Source organism: Bemisia tabaci, chromosome 1 (assembly GCF_918797505.1).
Source record: "Bemisia tabaci chromosome 1, PGI_BMITA_v3".
In the NCBI taxonomy this organism is placed as follows: domain Eukaryota; kingdom Metazoa; phylum Arthropoda; class Insecta; order Hemiptera; family Aleyrodidae; genus Bemisia; species Bemisia tabaci.
In genome coordinates, this window is record NC_092793.1 from 53,417,215 (window position 1) to 53,433,465 (window position 16,251).

At 39.7% G+C, this 16,251-nt stretch overlaps 1 protein-coding gene across 6 annotated transcripts in view; it reads right to left on the reverse strand.

The window, feature by feature from the left end:
* The window catches only part of LOC109044758 (uncharacterized), a 91,992-nt gene that overhangs the window by 12,446 nt on the left and 63,295 nt on the right, over window positions 1–16,251 (reverse strand). For 2 of the 6 annotated variants that reach the window (XM_072303156.1, XM_072303159.1), the window contains one exon: window positions 13,222–13,313. In XM_072303156.1, the coding sequence (XP_072159257.1) occupies window positions 13,222–13,313 (92 nt within the window). Of the gene's footprint in view, window positions 1–1,762; window positions 2,253–5,098; window positions 5,153–7,961; window positions 8,212–13,221; window positions 13,314–16,251 lie in introns of those variants that run through there. The other 4 variants (XM_072303163.1, XM_072303169.1, XM_072303171.1 and 1 more) reach the window with 4 other exon arrangements.

Genomic DNA, 16,251 nt, shown 5'->3' on the forward strand with positions numbered 1-16,251 from the left:
TCAAGGAAATACATTCAAAATTTTCCTCAAAAATAAACATTTTATCGAAGGAAATTTGGAAACTCTCGAATGTTCATACGGCGTTCTTCCTTAGCACGGCAGTATCGCTCCTGCGGGTTGATTGTTGAATCGTTATCGAATGATCCTTATCGATAAATCCCTATCTTAGCAATGCCGAATGTCTTCTTATTGAAGGTCATTCGATAACGATTCAACATTCAATCGACCCGCTGGTCATTTCAAACTCTGGAATTTTGCAGAGGCGATCAATAAATCGAAATTTGACGTCAATAACCGGCATTTCTTTCATATCCGTGCAAAAACCCTTCGCTAAACCATCGCTTCCATCATCCAGGCAGAGCTATCAACATAAAATTTACGAGTCTCCTCCTCTTGTGTTGATACTGTTGATAGAACATAGGAATTTTTCAAAATTTTGGCCTGGGTGCGAATTTGCAAGATTCAGCATCTCTGGTCACGCCGTTGAGATGGAAATAGAGTTGCAAATGGTGCCTGCTCTCTGATGATAGAGAGCGTCGCTGATCTGTATACGGGCGAACTTTACGCCTGAAGTTTACCGAAGATCTGCGAAGCGTGGTTTGCATGTTGTTTGACGCTTTCTGATTTCAGTGAAATCAAACGCACGGTGCATTTTAGCAGAACTTTCAAACTTGAGTGAATAGAGCTATGTGTAATACATGCCCGTATGAATGTTGATTCGTATTTTTAAAATAGGCTCTGATGAATACTACACGTAAAAAGGTGGGCAAGTTTACCCTCCAAAGGAAGAGTACCGTTACAACACTCTAGAATTTTGTAATTTTTTTTTGCTCGATCATACATATATTATAATCATAACTTGCTTATGTGTGTTGAGCAGTACTTCTCAACAAGATTTGCTGGCATCAATTATTGAATCAAGAGAAATGAGAAACAACTCAGGGGTGCAGAATCTTCCAAGCTTTCACATTTTCACGCGCCGCCAGCTGGCTTTCCTCATTTCTCTCATCAGTTTTCCACAAAATTCCCCACCAATCTAAAAAAAGATGACGTTTCTTCTGTTTTCCTTTGATTTTCGACATGTGGCCCCTCAAAATGTTCCCTCCTTTCACATTTTTGGGGCTTTTCCACATATTCACGCATCCGCCCAGGGGCATGATCGGGAATTTTCTGCACCCCTGAAACAACTTAGTTTTTCAATTATTCGGAGCACGACGTCTTACCATTTTTATTGATTGATTACAATTTAATTAGGCTATGAATGTATAAGTCAGAGGGTAGAGGAATATATGTACAAGCATAGTCGGATCCACGGGGGAGGGCGGCGTAGGGGGTGCACGCGCCCCTCCCGTCAGCCCAAAAAAAAGGAGGAACAAGAAGGGAACAAAAGGAAGGAACGGAGGAAAGAAGGAGGAAAGACACTTGGATTTGGTGGTTATTCATGACGAAATTGTTTTTGGTGGGACGACATATTCTGTGTCACGAAATAAAAATGTAAATTGCTATGAACTGTTCGTGAAAAGCACGGAGAAAGAAAATAAATCAAAGTTAAACTATGACTACTGCAAAACACTATATTATAGGTACGTAGAATAAAACTGAGCTCAATACGCCATGCTTTTCTAAAGCTACAAGCTATTACAAATCGACCGGCACAGAGAGAGAGAGAGGGGGGCAAATACGGAGAGAGATCAAACGACAATTTTTGGTTAGAGAGGCAAACACTCTGAAAAAGTCACACTTGAAAGGCACGTGCACTTACTAATTTTACTAGCTTCATGAGGTTTTCCGATTATGAAAAGAGTTCCACAGATGGTGCGGGAGGTAACTGAGTATAGAATCAGAGTATCTTGGGTTTCTCAGTGCCCACGTGCACGTGAAAACTTCATTCGCATTCGAAGACCAGAATTTGGTTGTCTTTCGGAGAGGTTTCTACTCCCTGAGTCATTCTCCACAATTGATTGGTGTCCTCTCTATTCTAATTAATCATTTTTAAGACGCTCGATGGGCTGGAACGAGGAAGGGGAGTTGAAGTCCGTAAGTGGGTTGATTGAGGTTTATTCTTTAATTCTTAATGATACTGTGGTTTTTTTTGTTTGAGATTTCGCTAGCCACGAAACGGACTTTTGAAGGCACGCAGCGCCCCGGGGGTTGGACCGCGTAGTGGCCAGGGGGCGGACCCCTAGTTATCCGACTAGTGACTATATTACTTCCACCTAATGACGCTCCCTAACGTTCCACTTAGTCTTCTTCAAATACAGCGAACACCAAGTTTTCAGATCTGTTATCTCTCGCTATATAATATTTATGAACAAAATTGAGAAAAAGAGCTCACGTAACATAAGTGCAGAGACAAAAAGGTCTACAAAAATATTTCCAGCAATGTGAAGTGTGAAACAGTGTAAAACAAGAGTTGTCTTCATGGAAACTAACTTCTCTTACAAGCAGCAGTATGCACTTTCAACTGATCATAACTAGCAAGAGTCATACGGAGAGCAATTCGATTCGTAGATCTGTCAACATAAGTACCTAAATCTTATTTACCGATCACTTCACTTGAAGTCACTCGCATTAGCCATCATTTGGCGCGTGTATATGTGGTTTATTCCCGGACATAACGTTGACGTTGAACAAAGCCAATTGTGCGCAATATTCTGAATATTTTGCCACTTTAAGTTTTTTTCCTTTTTTTTTCTCTCGTTAACACCGCATCACAACACACACCGATAAAAATTCCAGGTTAACTCGGGATTTGATTTTTATCGCGACAGTCGAAAATAGAGACAGCGTCAACGACACGAGTGCGAAAACTGCACTGACGCGTAAGAATAGAACGCGAAGGCAAAGAATTGAGATGATGCCAATAATAGAGGGACTTTCATTGGCGTACACGGAGTGCGCGAATCGCACGACACTTGCGCGAGCTTAGCAGATTGATGCTTGATTAGACCGCGCGCCGTACGGAGAGTGATCTCTCGACTTGAATGAGAATGAGTACTTATTTCGCGGGTATCATTGCCTTGTGAACGTGAAATAAGTTCATTTTGTAAGCCGAGTCGCTGTGATAACCAAGTTGCTTATTTTATTAAGAAAATATTTACACTCATTTTCCGAGGATTTAACTCGATTAGGACTTAACGCATATCTTCGCAGGACTGTGAGACGATATAGGGGTTGCCATAATTTATTCATATTCGAATTCCCTGACTTCAACATGTTCTAACCCCCGACTTCAAAATGTTCCAACTCCCTGATTTTCCCTGCCCTTCGAAAAAAATGTCCGCCCTTTTTTTCTCTATTAGATACGCTGACTTTCGCTAAACTTTGGACAAAATTTACTTGTCTAGAGATCTAATTATGGAGGAAGACATTCAAGGGCTGGTTATAAGATGATAAGCCTTAAAAATGACCAAAAAGGGTAAATAGTTGGAAGATCAGTGATGTGTTTTAATGATATAAGTATGTGTGTAAGAGATTCCCTGACTTTCCCAACAAATTCCCTGACATTCCCTACATAACAAATCACTACATAATTGGGGGGAAAACCTCCATAATTTAACGGGAATCGCAAATTTTTCGCATTCAGGAATGCTGTATTTTTTAAGCAATCCGATTAAAAGATGAAAAGAAAAAACCTGCTTGGTTTTCAAGTTAGGTTACCTTTATATGAAGTGTATGGCCACCGCGTCTCATTAAGACGCTTATAGGATACAAAAAAATCGCCGCGACACCAGGCAGGCAGGAGTAGGTGGAAGCGGGTGAGAAGGGACTGTTACCTACCATTCACGATTCACCTGCTCTACCTTTTACCAACCTTACAATAGCAAAAGTTCAAGTTCAAAAATTTTTCAAATGTGAGGCACAAAATAAGTGACAGAACCGAGTAGATGCGCCTACTGCTGTGATTTGAGTTTTCACGACGATACAAGCAAATGAGACCTCATTATAGCTACATATAGCTCATTATAGCTTTAAAGCATCTGCACACTAAATCTATCATTTCGTTTTATCCTCGGAGCTCCATAAAGCCTATGATGGCTGAGCCAATCACAGGAGGATCCTCCAGTGACCATACTCTGTCTATAAAGGTACTCCAATTTGAGATGGGTAATTGGGTGATGAGTTACTTAAATAGGACAGGTGAGATAAACAGGTGATAAAAGGAAGTACATCTCAAAGATTACAGGCAGAGGCACTTCTCAACGAGAGCATTCCCACTCCTGTCAATATCTACCTGCATGAATCTATCTCCATATCTATTTATCTGTTTATAATTGCTAATTATATTGAGTAGGTTTTTCCTATGATCTCCGAATTTTCATGTATTTTTAAGAGTTGTTCATTGGAGTTGTTGTAATGAATTTTAACTTCTTCTAACTAACGCGTTTTATGATTTTCTTCTACACTGTCTCTTTATACATTAGATGAATTCCCTTCTACTGAGTAATTATAGTGGTTTTCGAGATGATGACCGTTTCACTCAATATCACTTCCCTTTGACAGGTGATACGTCATAGCTAGGATATTATGATCGCAAAATAAACTCAAAAGTAACCGAGGCAGGACGAATGCCTAAAAGGCATCTACCTTCAGGTTCCTATCCCAAGTTTGTGAGAGAAGGAGGACGGAAGTTTTGGTGCGAGTTGGAATATTAGTAAGCGCCAACCCTGTTCTTGACTCATCAAACATTTTCGACGTATAAATATACTATTTTATTCCTCGTCACAAAATGAGACATTTGCATAGGGAGATTTTTATCTGTAATGTTAACAACGAGAGTGCATAATGTTCAGATGATAAAAGCGTTTCTTTAGAAAAACAGAATTTCTACTGTGCCAGATGAACACTTATAAAATGTGAGAAGAGACTTGGAATGTGAAAAGACTTTCATAGGCAGCCAAGTTAAGTGCGTGTTGCGTGATGCCTGATGCAAAAAGAAGGTTAAGAAGAAAAATTGTAACATTCTGATCCTTCCATCTACCAAAAATTGACCCAGTTAAAGAGGTGCAAGAACAAAAGAAGATTGGAGAAAATTATGATCATGCAAGCAAACAGTAAAGCCAGGCTTTTTCTTCTTCTCCTTTTAGAATAAATTTACCTTTTAGCAGAAAATTTCAGGTTTGTATTGGCCCATGAGGTCTAAGCTTTCCTCCTAAAGACAAAAAAACCAACAAACACATTAGATTCAGGCTTGTGTGGGCGAGAGTGAACTTGACATTGAGTCACGTTAACTTATTGATGCGACCCAGTGGCGTAGCGTGCTTTGCGATACATCGATTGCTCTGCCATTTAAACCTATGGAAAAGGATCGATAAACAAGGTGTTCGCAGCGAGCACCTTGATAATCGATTCTTTACCATAGCTTCAATGGGGGAAATATCGATAATCGATCATTCCGCCTCGCCACTGATGCAACCCATGCTTTAATTTCCGACGTGAAGAAATTTCGGCGCTTAGAAATTACCGTTCCAGATGTATCAATCGATTGAAGAGGGTTCACTATTTTTCAGGTGATTCGCTCAGGTGAAAAATATGAATATATAATGGATGATGATGAAATGAGACTAATTTCGAGATGCCGACGAAATGGTAACAGTTCGTGACGTTAGCACTAGAATCAGACTTTCGTCACAGGTCGTCCGGGCGACGAAGCAACGACGCGTCGGCCGCCGCGGAGAAGGAGCCAAATACGATCGATCGAAATCGCAACTAAACAGTTTGAACATTCTAAGGGGTGCTCCTTCCAGGCAGGGGTGCAGAAAGTGCCATGTTTCACTCAATCCGAGATTTTTCCAGTGGCGATGCGTGAATGATCGATTATTATCGATATTTCTCCATTTAAAGCTATGGTAAAGAATCGAATATTAAGGTGTTCGTTACGCGAACACCCTGTTTATCGATCCTTTTCCACAAGCTTAAATGGCAGGTCGATCGATATATCGCAAAGCACGCCACGCCACTGAATTTTTTTCCTTCTTCAGTATCGAAAGTTTCACCCTCCCTCCCTGATTATTTGAAGTGATGACCCTTCAAAGGAGAAGAGGGGTGGCTCTTCACTCTTGAAAATTAGCTCAAAAAGTCGAAAGGTATAAAAATCGTCGGATGTCTTTCGAAAAAAATTTTCGGTGCCGTTTCAGACAAGAGTTTCCTCACCAATCACGAGATCCCCATAGAAAATTGTACAATAAAACCACTTCTAAACCTCAAGTCATCATAATAACAAAGACAGATATAAGTGGCGATTCTTGAAGTTGGCAAGATTGTTTTTCCTCCATTTAAATATATGTAAAACGATCGATTAGTGGTGACGCAGCTTGCCGTATAGTCGATATGTTCAATTGATTTAAATAGAGGAAAAACGCAGTATTGGCAACTCACAAAATCGCTACTGAAAGTATGAGCATTAAAAGTTCCCACATCTCAACCTCTTGTGCGACGCGTGGCGTAATTGTTCAAGGCACACAAAGAATAAATTAAATAAAGTGGCTTTATGGATTTAGGTATTTTAAGTAAATAGTGGCAATCTATATAATATCGAACTATCGATCGTTCAGTGGTTCAAACCAAAACAAATAACGTAACCTCATTGAGCATATCACCGGTACTAGAGCCAATAGCGTGTTTCTCGCGAAATGTTGCAAAAGAAAAAGTAACAATGCAAATCCCTGACGCACGCAAGAGCTCCGTTACCTCTTTGAATAGACTGATTCAGTGACTGCGTCATTCGATATGATGTCGAACTTTTGGTTCAAACCAAAACAAACTAACATAACCTCATGTGCGAATTCTTCATGAGTTGATCGTATTAAATTATTAAAATGTAGCCATTGACCGGTCTTAAATCAATTAAAGACTCATTAAACACGAGATCTTTCGATTGTAAGAAACATTTGGCCGCATTTTATTACCATGGTGCAAAGGGCGCGAATCAGAAACAAGGTTCTGAGTTTGTTTACATTTGATATTACATCGAATGACGTAGCCACAACATCAGTCTATTATGGATACAATGGAAAGTCGCAAGGAATTTTTATGGGGTAGTTGTAGGGTAGATTTCTCTACTTAAATTTCATGAAAAACCCAAAAATAATGTATTAAAAAAGTTCGCATGCCAAGCTCACGCCCCAAAGTTTAATGGAAATTGCGTTTTTCATCCTTCAAAAGAAACTATCGTGTTCTTTCATTTGGTTTTGTTGTGTATTTCTTTTTACACAGTTGCATTCTCATTAGCTCGGATAATCTCCACATCTTTATCAAACACGGGAGTCCTGATCTGATGGCATTTCCCTTTCTGGCGACCAAACTTCCTTCGCACGAGACTAACTTGAAAATTCTAGAATTATAATGATGGCTACGTTAGAAGCTTTCAACTCATCCATCTGTCTAAATCATAACATTGCTTTCCACCTAAACGTCTCCCTTTCATTTCATTTTGTCCATAGTCGGATGTGGGCCCCACTGGGATAGGTATAAGTTACTAAACCATCAAAGAAAAAAAACAACTTAAAGGAAAATTTGACACTTAACGCACGGCACATGTGTGGTTATGTTGTTTTTAGCACTGGACGATCGTGGATAGTTGGATATTATCTAGAATGACATAGCCACTGTAAGAGTGGATAGAGATAGTATGGATTAGTCACTAAATTCTAGAATTATAATGATGGATTCGTTAAAAACTTTCGACTCATCCAACTGTCTAAATCAAAACATTGCTTTCCACCTAATCGTCTCCCTTTCATTTCATTTTGTCTGTGGTCGGATGTAAGCCCCAACGGGATAACCAACAAAGAAAAAAAAACTTAAAAGAAAATTTGACACTTAACGCACGGCACATGTGTTGTTATGTTGTTTTTTTATAGATGAAACCACTAGACGATCGCGGGTAGTTGGATATTATCTAGAATGACATAGCCACTGCAAGAGTGGATAGAGATAGTATGGATTAGTCACTGGCTTACCACATATTATCACTAGCGTTCGGCGGCGCCGCGATTGACGTGTGACATTGGAAGGGCGTAGCGTTATTTAGCGACTGTCGAGTTGTTGGAAGAAAGCTCGCGAAGAAACTAAACTGGAGAAGGCGAGTTAAAGCTGGAAGCTCGCGCCCAGCGCCTCAGACCCGGGACCCGGAGCACCGACCACGTCACGGAGTTGATTCCCATTCACGATTCACGGCACGACTGGGAGGCGGCGCGGGGCGGCGGGGCGGGGGCATCGACGACGATCGACTTGGGCACGAAAATGAATCACCGGCACCGGCCTAACATTAACACATTAACGCCCGACGGGCTGCAGCCTAGCCTGGCCGCCTGTGCGGAGCTTTGCAGGACATTGTTGCCGGGAGAAAACCCCGAAACCGCTCCTAGAAAAACCTGAGATTTTTTCAGAGATCCCAGAAATTTTTTAGAAATCCCAAGTTTTTTGGGAAAAAAATCAGGAGGTTTTGGAAGTAAACAGTTTTTCTCCTTCTTCTTGGATATAGATATTAACGAAAAACAATGTTTGATACAAGTATCATAAAACGGTACCTAAATATACCATCATTTGAAATCCCAGGTTTTTCGAAAAAAAATTCTGGAGGCTTTTGAAATAATCTTTTTTTTTTTTTTTTTTTTTTTTTTTTTTTTTTTATACAGATATTAAGGGGAAAAATGTTTCTATACAGATATCATAAAACGGTACCTGAATATACCATCACATTTTCACACAAATACGCCCGAATTTCACCTTCAAAGCGACCACTGGAGATGAAGAATTTGCAAAAGAAAAACAAATTGTGTTGCTTCATCTAAGAGTGCTCAATGAACTGAGAATGAGTTTGCAGTAATTTTCATGATTTTGTCTGATATGGGAAATTGCGGAAAAATGTATTTAAAATTGAGAAAATGTAGAGTCTTGTGAGGTTGTCTAGCGGCATTTTCCATTTAAACACATGTATTTTGCAGATTCGTTTATTTCGTCATATATCTCCTCCAAGTTTTTGTTGTCAAGCTTTGTCAAGTTCTTGCATCAATAGTAATAATTACGATGTTTTTAAAGCAAATTCGTATAGGGAAAAAATGCGGCTGTAAAAGGAAAGAAAAATAGTGAGTTTTCTCCCCTAAAGGCATTATATTTTCAAGGTAACTTCGTCTTAAAAATTTTCACACTCTCTTAAATATTAACACTTTTCGCGAATACTAAACGTTTTAAGGACGCGATGTACTCTTGACATTGAGAATATTGGCGATTAAGATTTCCGTGAACTTGCAACTATTGTAAGCGCAAGACGTGGCAACTTTAGCCAGCGAGGGTGACCGTGAATTACGGGCCGATAACGACCGCCCTATTGACACGGGCAGTGCGGCGACTGAGCGCATACAGACGCTTGGGTCATTGTTTACGAACGCACACTGGAAAAATCTCGACGATTTTTCAGCAGTAGTTGGGTATTACGTCTATTCCGTGAGAGCATTTGAACTTTCGATCTGGCATAGCGTGGGCCTTGGTGACGTCATTCAAAACTGACAATCACAATGATAATAATGAGGATTTGACTCGATGCGCCAGATATCGATCTGCAAATGTTGACCTTAGTGGTCATCAGCGCTGCCAGTCGGAGATTCATAAATTGGTAATTGAAACTCATTAATTAGCAAAAATAATGAGATCATACGAAATTCCGGATTTCGACGTCTAGAACGGTTAGAGACTGTCCACGAAGTACGTGACGCTCTACAGTGTGGGTGGGTCTTCATCATTTTGTGACCGAGCGCGACAAGGGGTGGGAGGGTGTTAAAATCAGCGTTACATACCAGTGTCACCTAGTCGTACGGCTGAAAATCTGCCGTGCTAAGGAAAAACACCGTAAGAACATTTGAGAGTTGCCAAATTTCCTCCGATAAAATTTTCATTTCTGAGAAAATTTATGAATATTATCCCTTACAATTTTTAGGAACTATAGGTGAAATTGCGTACAAAATTATTTGAAAAATCGAAAGGAACATATTCATAATTTTACCAGGAAATTCGTGTTTTATTAAAGGACATTGGTCAAGCCTGAAGGTTCATACGGCGTTTTTCCTTAGCACGGCAAAATGGGCTGTTGCAGCCTCGTGAGCAAATTAACACTCGGACACTTTTACGACGCAGGTTTAGGGAACAAACGTAAGACAAATTTTAGACTCTTTCATTTTGGTTCTCTTGATCTTCGTATGTTACGCGAGATCAACGATTTTTTAGATAAATTGTGTTTCTGCCCGAAAGTTGGCGGTCGGGACCCCCTGACTCCTTTCTTCCAAAATGACAGCATTAGCGCAGGGTAGATTGGCAAAAACTTTTGATGTGTTTAGCAATAAGGCAAAATTTTAACACTTGTACTCACAGAAAACCTTTATTATGCAATTTTTCTGTGACACCATACAAACGATTCCTCGATTGACCGTTCTGTGGGTAAAACAGCCGGCGAGCCGCGCCGCGCGCCCATCAGAAGTAATTGAGGATGAATTGAAGCGGGCATCAGCGCAATCATGCTTTAAAATTGGCTCTTGCAAGTATAGTGCACACAGAGTTGCCCACACTGTCACTTTTCCGGTCCATAAAATATTTTAACTTGAGAAGATATGTCCCACTAAATTATGGCTTTGATGGTGAAATAGCTTCGGCTTTGAGACAGGGCTTGAGCTGAGCTTTAATGAACTTGCGTTCAGTAACTTTTAATTGTTGCGTTTTTGAAAAGAAGAAAGTGAAGGTGTTTACAGAGCAAAGCTCAGTAAGCTAAAATAAAATTCTTAAATTATGTAAGTATGCTGGTTAAGGGTGACATAAAAATTAGCAAATGCAATGCAGCATGAAAATTGATTGATGTTCGAACCAAATATATTCGGGAGGGGGGGGGGGGGGGGGGTTGTCGAGACATGATCCACGATTGGCTTCAGTTGGCCCTTCAAGTTAGAATGATTTACGCTGAAAGTTGTGATTCGTTATTACCTATTCTAAGATTGCAACAAATTAGACGTTACAAAAGGGCTTACAGATTTGAGGTTGTTTTTGCACTTCTGTGAAGAAATATGTGCGTACCAATGGGTGTCCAATAAAGAGACAATCAAATTGGTTGAAGGCTGACAACATTACGAGCTATTGTCTGCTTTTTTTAAAATACCTGACTGCTTGGTTCGTTCTATATCGAGTATGTGATTGCCGATTAAAATAGGCAATTAATAGCCACATGAATAGTCTCCGCTTGATTCATACATTTATTATTCATTTCCTTTTCCTTTTTTTTTCGATTTGATTTAATATTCAAACCGCCAATCTTCATGCATCGACAACATGTGAATGCCATGCTACCGTGCTAAGGAAAAACGCCGTATGAATATTCGAGAATTGCCAAATTTCCTTCGATAAAATGTTTATTTTTGAGGAAAGTTATGAATATTTTTCCGAGAAATCTAGAAGTGTATGCGAAATTGCGAACAAAATATTCTGAAAAATTGGAAAACATTTTTTTACAAATTTTCTCGAAAATCCATGATTTACCAAAGGACATTTGGCAACGCCTGGAGGTTCATACGTTGTTTTTCCTTAGCACGGAAACATGAACAATATATTTTGTCACCACAGTCGAAAAAAATTGAAGGCGCTGCGGCTTTTTCAATGGCTAGGTTTGGATGCGACTATTCGTGTTCTCCGGATGTCCAGGTTGCATACACAAAAATTACAGGCGCTCCGGCTTTCTTCAGCACAACGTGTAACTACGATTTTTAGATCTCAAGGGTTTTCTACGCTGCACTAACAATCAAGTTTACCTTGAAACCCTCGAATTTTGGACTAGTCGTGTAGCATCATGGCATCGTTCCAAAAAGGTGCAAATTGCGGAAATTTTATCAGTGGTAATTTTAGGGATTGACATCCGCGATGCTTTCGTGGCAGTGTTTTTAATAGAAAATTTGCACCATTTAGCAACGCTGCCGTGAATTAACACGGCTCATAAGAACTCCGAGGATTTTACGATTGACGCGTGTTTGTTAATGCAGCGTAGAAAACCCTAGAGAACTAATAACCACAACCATACGTTGTGCTTAAGAAAGCCAGAGCGCCTGCAATTTTTTGTGTATGCATCACGGACATCATGAGACCACGAATAGTTGCATCCAGACCTAGCCGTTGAAAAAACCGAAACGCCTTCAATGATTTCCGATTATAGGGACAAAGTGTGTCACTTATTGTCACACACATTCATACATAGTCGTTGCACGGAGATATAGGAAACTTTGAGTATTTAATCGGATTGAAAAAAAGTATAGTAATAGTAATAGACGTTTATTTTAAATCAGCGCTTCAACATCTACGGCAATACACACCTCCTCTGTAGTTAAATAATAAATGTATAAATAAAATGGAAATTATTTATGCGGCAATTTCTCGCCTGACTTCATCGAAAAATTGCACACTTTACCATATTCTGAATCTTTTCATTTTCATTTACTTGAAGACATATAAAAATCGTATCCTATTATTATTTACTATCTTCCTTTCTGTAATACAGCGTTGACAAGTAGTCCGTTGTCGGCAAAAACGAGCAGAATCACGACTTATCTTGGGCAATGTGAGCATCGCTGTTTGCACGGTGACAAGTTTTCTAATTTTTAAAAATTCCCTGACTTTTCAGTTACTTTGGACATGCAAATCTCTGACTTTTTCTTAGCTTGTCAGTGTTGTTTTGACAAAGTTTCTTTTAAAAATTCTAATCACAAACAATCTGAGTGCGAAGTATTTGGGAAAAATGCGATATTTTGGCTGGAGGGAATTTCGGCAGCAAAATTCCCCGACTTCGCCCGACTTATGAGGGTTGGGGAGGATTCCTTGATAGTACTGCCGTATGTTAAAGAAAAACGACGTATGCACATTCAGGCGTTGCAACATCTGCCATGATAAAATGTTTATTTATGAAGGAATATTTGCAGATTTCTCCTTGTAATTTCCAGATGTTTTCGATTAAATTACGAACAAAATTGTGTGGGAAATTTCAAAGGAAAAATATTCACAATTTACCGAAAAATTCGTTTTTCGATAGAGGAAATATGGCGCCGCCTGAAGGTCCATACAGCGTTTTTCCGAGTAGGTTCACGATATCGTTTAGGAATCAAAGCTCATTTAGCGATATAAACGGTGCCTTGCAGTTTGGAAGGCACCGAGTATGCTGTAAAACTGATTCCGAATGAATACACTGAAACTCACCTTGCTAGGAGGGGTTGGACCACCTGCTGAAGGCATGACGAGTGAAGGCCTGTCAGGGGTGTCTGAAGCCCTTTTGCCTGCCGGGGAATTGTCTGCAACAGAAAAACAAGGCAAAATATTACAAATTTGTCTCATCTCCTCATTCTTTATCGACCGAAAGAAACCGAATGCTCCTTCATTTCGATGGGTCTGCGATTTGAGCTACGCTTTAGAACATGCGGCTTGCTCTGTGGTATTTTATTATCGATCGATGATGGACGACGACAACGCCAGTTTTACACAGCGACAAATTCATCATTTTTCCTCTGAAATTCGCCTTTTTTCCCCTGTTCTTGCTGGCCGTTCTGGGAAAGAATGCCGTAAAAGCAATTGGATGTCGTCAAATAACCCTTGATAAAATATTGATTTTTGAGGAAAGTAATGCATAACCTGCCTTAAAATTTTCAGTTACATAGGATGGCATTGCAAAGAAAAGCTACCGAAAAAGAGGATTTTTTTTTTTAAATTTTAAAAAAAAAATGCGTATTTTATGTGGAGAATTTTAGCAACGTACAATTTTTGATACGTTTTTTCATTGGCATGGTACTGGCAGAATACTGTTGAATGGAGCTAAGGAGACGAGGAACTATTAGGACGTCAATCATGTCGGCGATCGATGAGCTAGGCTCCGCGCCGATCCGGTGCCCGCGTGGAGCAATGTTCGACGACGTGTTTCGTCTTCGTCGCTTGGCCGACAAAAGGGCGTAATCACACTTAGAGATGAGACCTAGAAATTATTAGGGTATATGGGCTACAAGGCTCATCGTGAAGTGTAGTTCTACCCTTAATGTCAGGAGGGCGACGCGACGGTTTGACACATTCCCCAGAACAACGTCTCGTCTCAGAATCCAGAGATTTTGGTCTCGAGGGTTCTCGGTCCTCCTCAGCGATTTTGACCAACGAGGTTCCCATATATCCCATTAAAAATAAACGCACGGAAGGAAGAGAAAATAAAGAAAGGACGGTTCAACTGTTAGTGTATAATAACCTTATTACTTGACGTGCACTGGAAAAAAAACACATTGAATCTAGAGTCCAGACTCTCGAAAACATTGACAAGAAAAGGGACTCTTGATTCAATCAGATTTAAGCTTAAATCAAAAGGAAATCCGCTCAAATTAAGAGGCTTGGTTCTTGATTTAAGCTTAAATTTGATTGAATCAAGAGTATTTTTTCTTGTCGATGTTTATAAGAGTCTGGGCTCTAGATCCAATGTGTTTTTTTTCCAGAGCGGGGACTCCAGAGTACACGGAAAGCCAAACAATAATTTGATAGGTATTTGGGTTGGGAACAATACTGCCTATCTTCAAACTGATGATTTTGCAGGAAGAAGAAGAAGAAACTAGCCCATTTTTGTAATTTTCATTTTTTTTTTTTTTTTTTTTTTTTTTTTGGTTCGAATCCCGGTGGTGGCGACAAATTTTCATGGAACTGACGAGTGGATCTGCAGAAACAGATTCCACTCGGCCTTAATCCCTGAAAATTTGAAAGCCTGGAGCATGGATGTGCCTAAATCCCATGATGTCTACGGACAATAAATACTGTCTATCGATGGCTGTAGGTTCCAACGGAATATAAGCCACTAAACCAGCAAAAAAAAAAAAAAAAAAAAAAAAAAAAAATTTAAGGTTATATTTACGATTGTTTCATACGTTACAGCGTCATTACAGCACTGAGTTGGAAAAAACTAATAACATCAGCTTGCGTATTTTATACCGTAGAATGCGACAATGTCGCTGACTCAATTTCGCCAATATTGTAGTTAGGCGGTGGTGTTCTTATAGGCCCGCAAAATTCTGTTGTCTAGCGTCCTAACATCCTTGTTAAACCCTATCGGACGTAGTATACGCCGGTGTAGGGCTCCACTGCACAGTCAAAAAGTTTTTGCACGTTTTTATTCGTCTTTGTATCATAAACTTGAGAATAAGTCGGAGAAAGGCAGTCATGGGGTCAGTTTTCAGTCATGGTAAGACAGAAGATTCCAAGAACTGCAGAGGACACGCTCATTGTCAGTGTCCTTTCAAAAAGAGGAAATTACTTTGAAAGTTTGCCTGGACTTGGATTATCAGCCGAATACTGTAAATAAATGACATTTTTTAGTTCTTCACTAAACATTTAGAAACATATGCTATTAATTAGAAATATATATTTTTCAATATGCCGGACCTATTGCTGGTAAACACACTGAGCCCTCTTTTCTGGCAAATGCCCCTCTGTGCGACGACGCGACGTGTCCCGTGCCCATGCGGATGCAACGTATATTGCAGCGCAAGAAATTGAAGGCGTTTTATGCGAGTGGTGACAAGCTAGAGTAAGATTACCAATCGTGACGTTACCTCAAGGAATCCTCGTTTTACCGAACTGAATCAAAAAATAACAATAGCATAACTTCTACGTATAGATGCCATCAATGATAAAAAAAAAAATCGATACATATCGCTTTTCTGTAACATTACACACTCAATATGAAAGCAACTGTGCCTCGCTGCAATCGTGTGATATGGTAAAGCAAAGTTGATTTTATTTTTTCCCGTGACGCTTTTGTTAATTTTTATGTACATTTTTATTACATAGGGAACACTTGAAATGAAACAAAAGCTTTACAGGATATCTTGAAAAAATTCGTTGAAAAAACCGTTTTGATTATTTAATCAACGCGTTCTAAAATATGATCCATGTGCTGCTAGTAATACCAGTTTCTAGTCTTTCGTTGCTTAAAAAGGTCAGATCGGAACCCAAAAGCGTTGTTTGACCCAGGAGCCCAATGATGGATTTTTTGAGGAGCTACTCATAAACTTTGAAATAAATTGGAGGTGGAAGGGGGGGGAGATTTTTTTTACTCTGCAAGACAAAATCCTCCCCTATGAACAAAATTTTGCTTTTTTAAAAATATCTCTTTCTTAAAGAGAACCCCCCTCCCAGGTACAATGTTTGCCTCCCTCCCCCCCCCCAAAAAAAAACTCCCCCCTTCAAAAAAGAATCTTTCCTCCG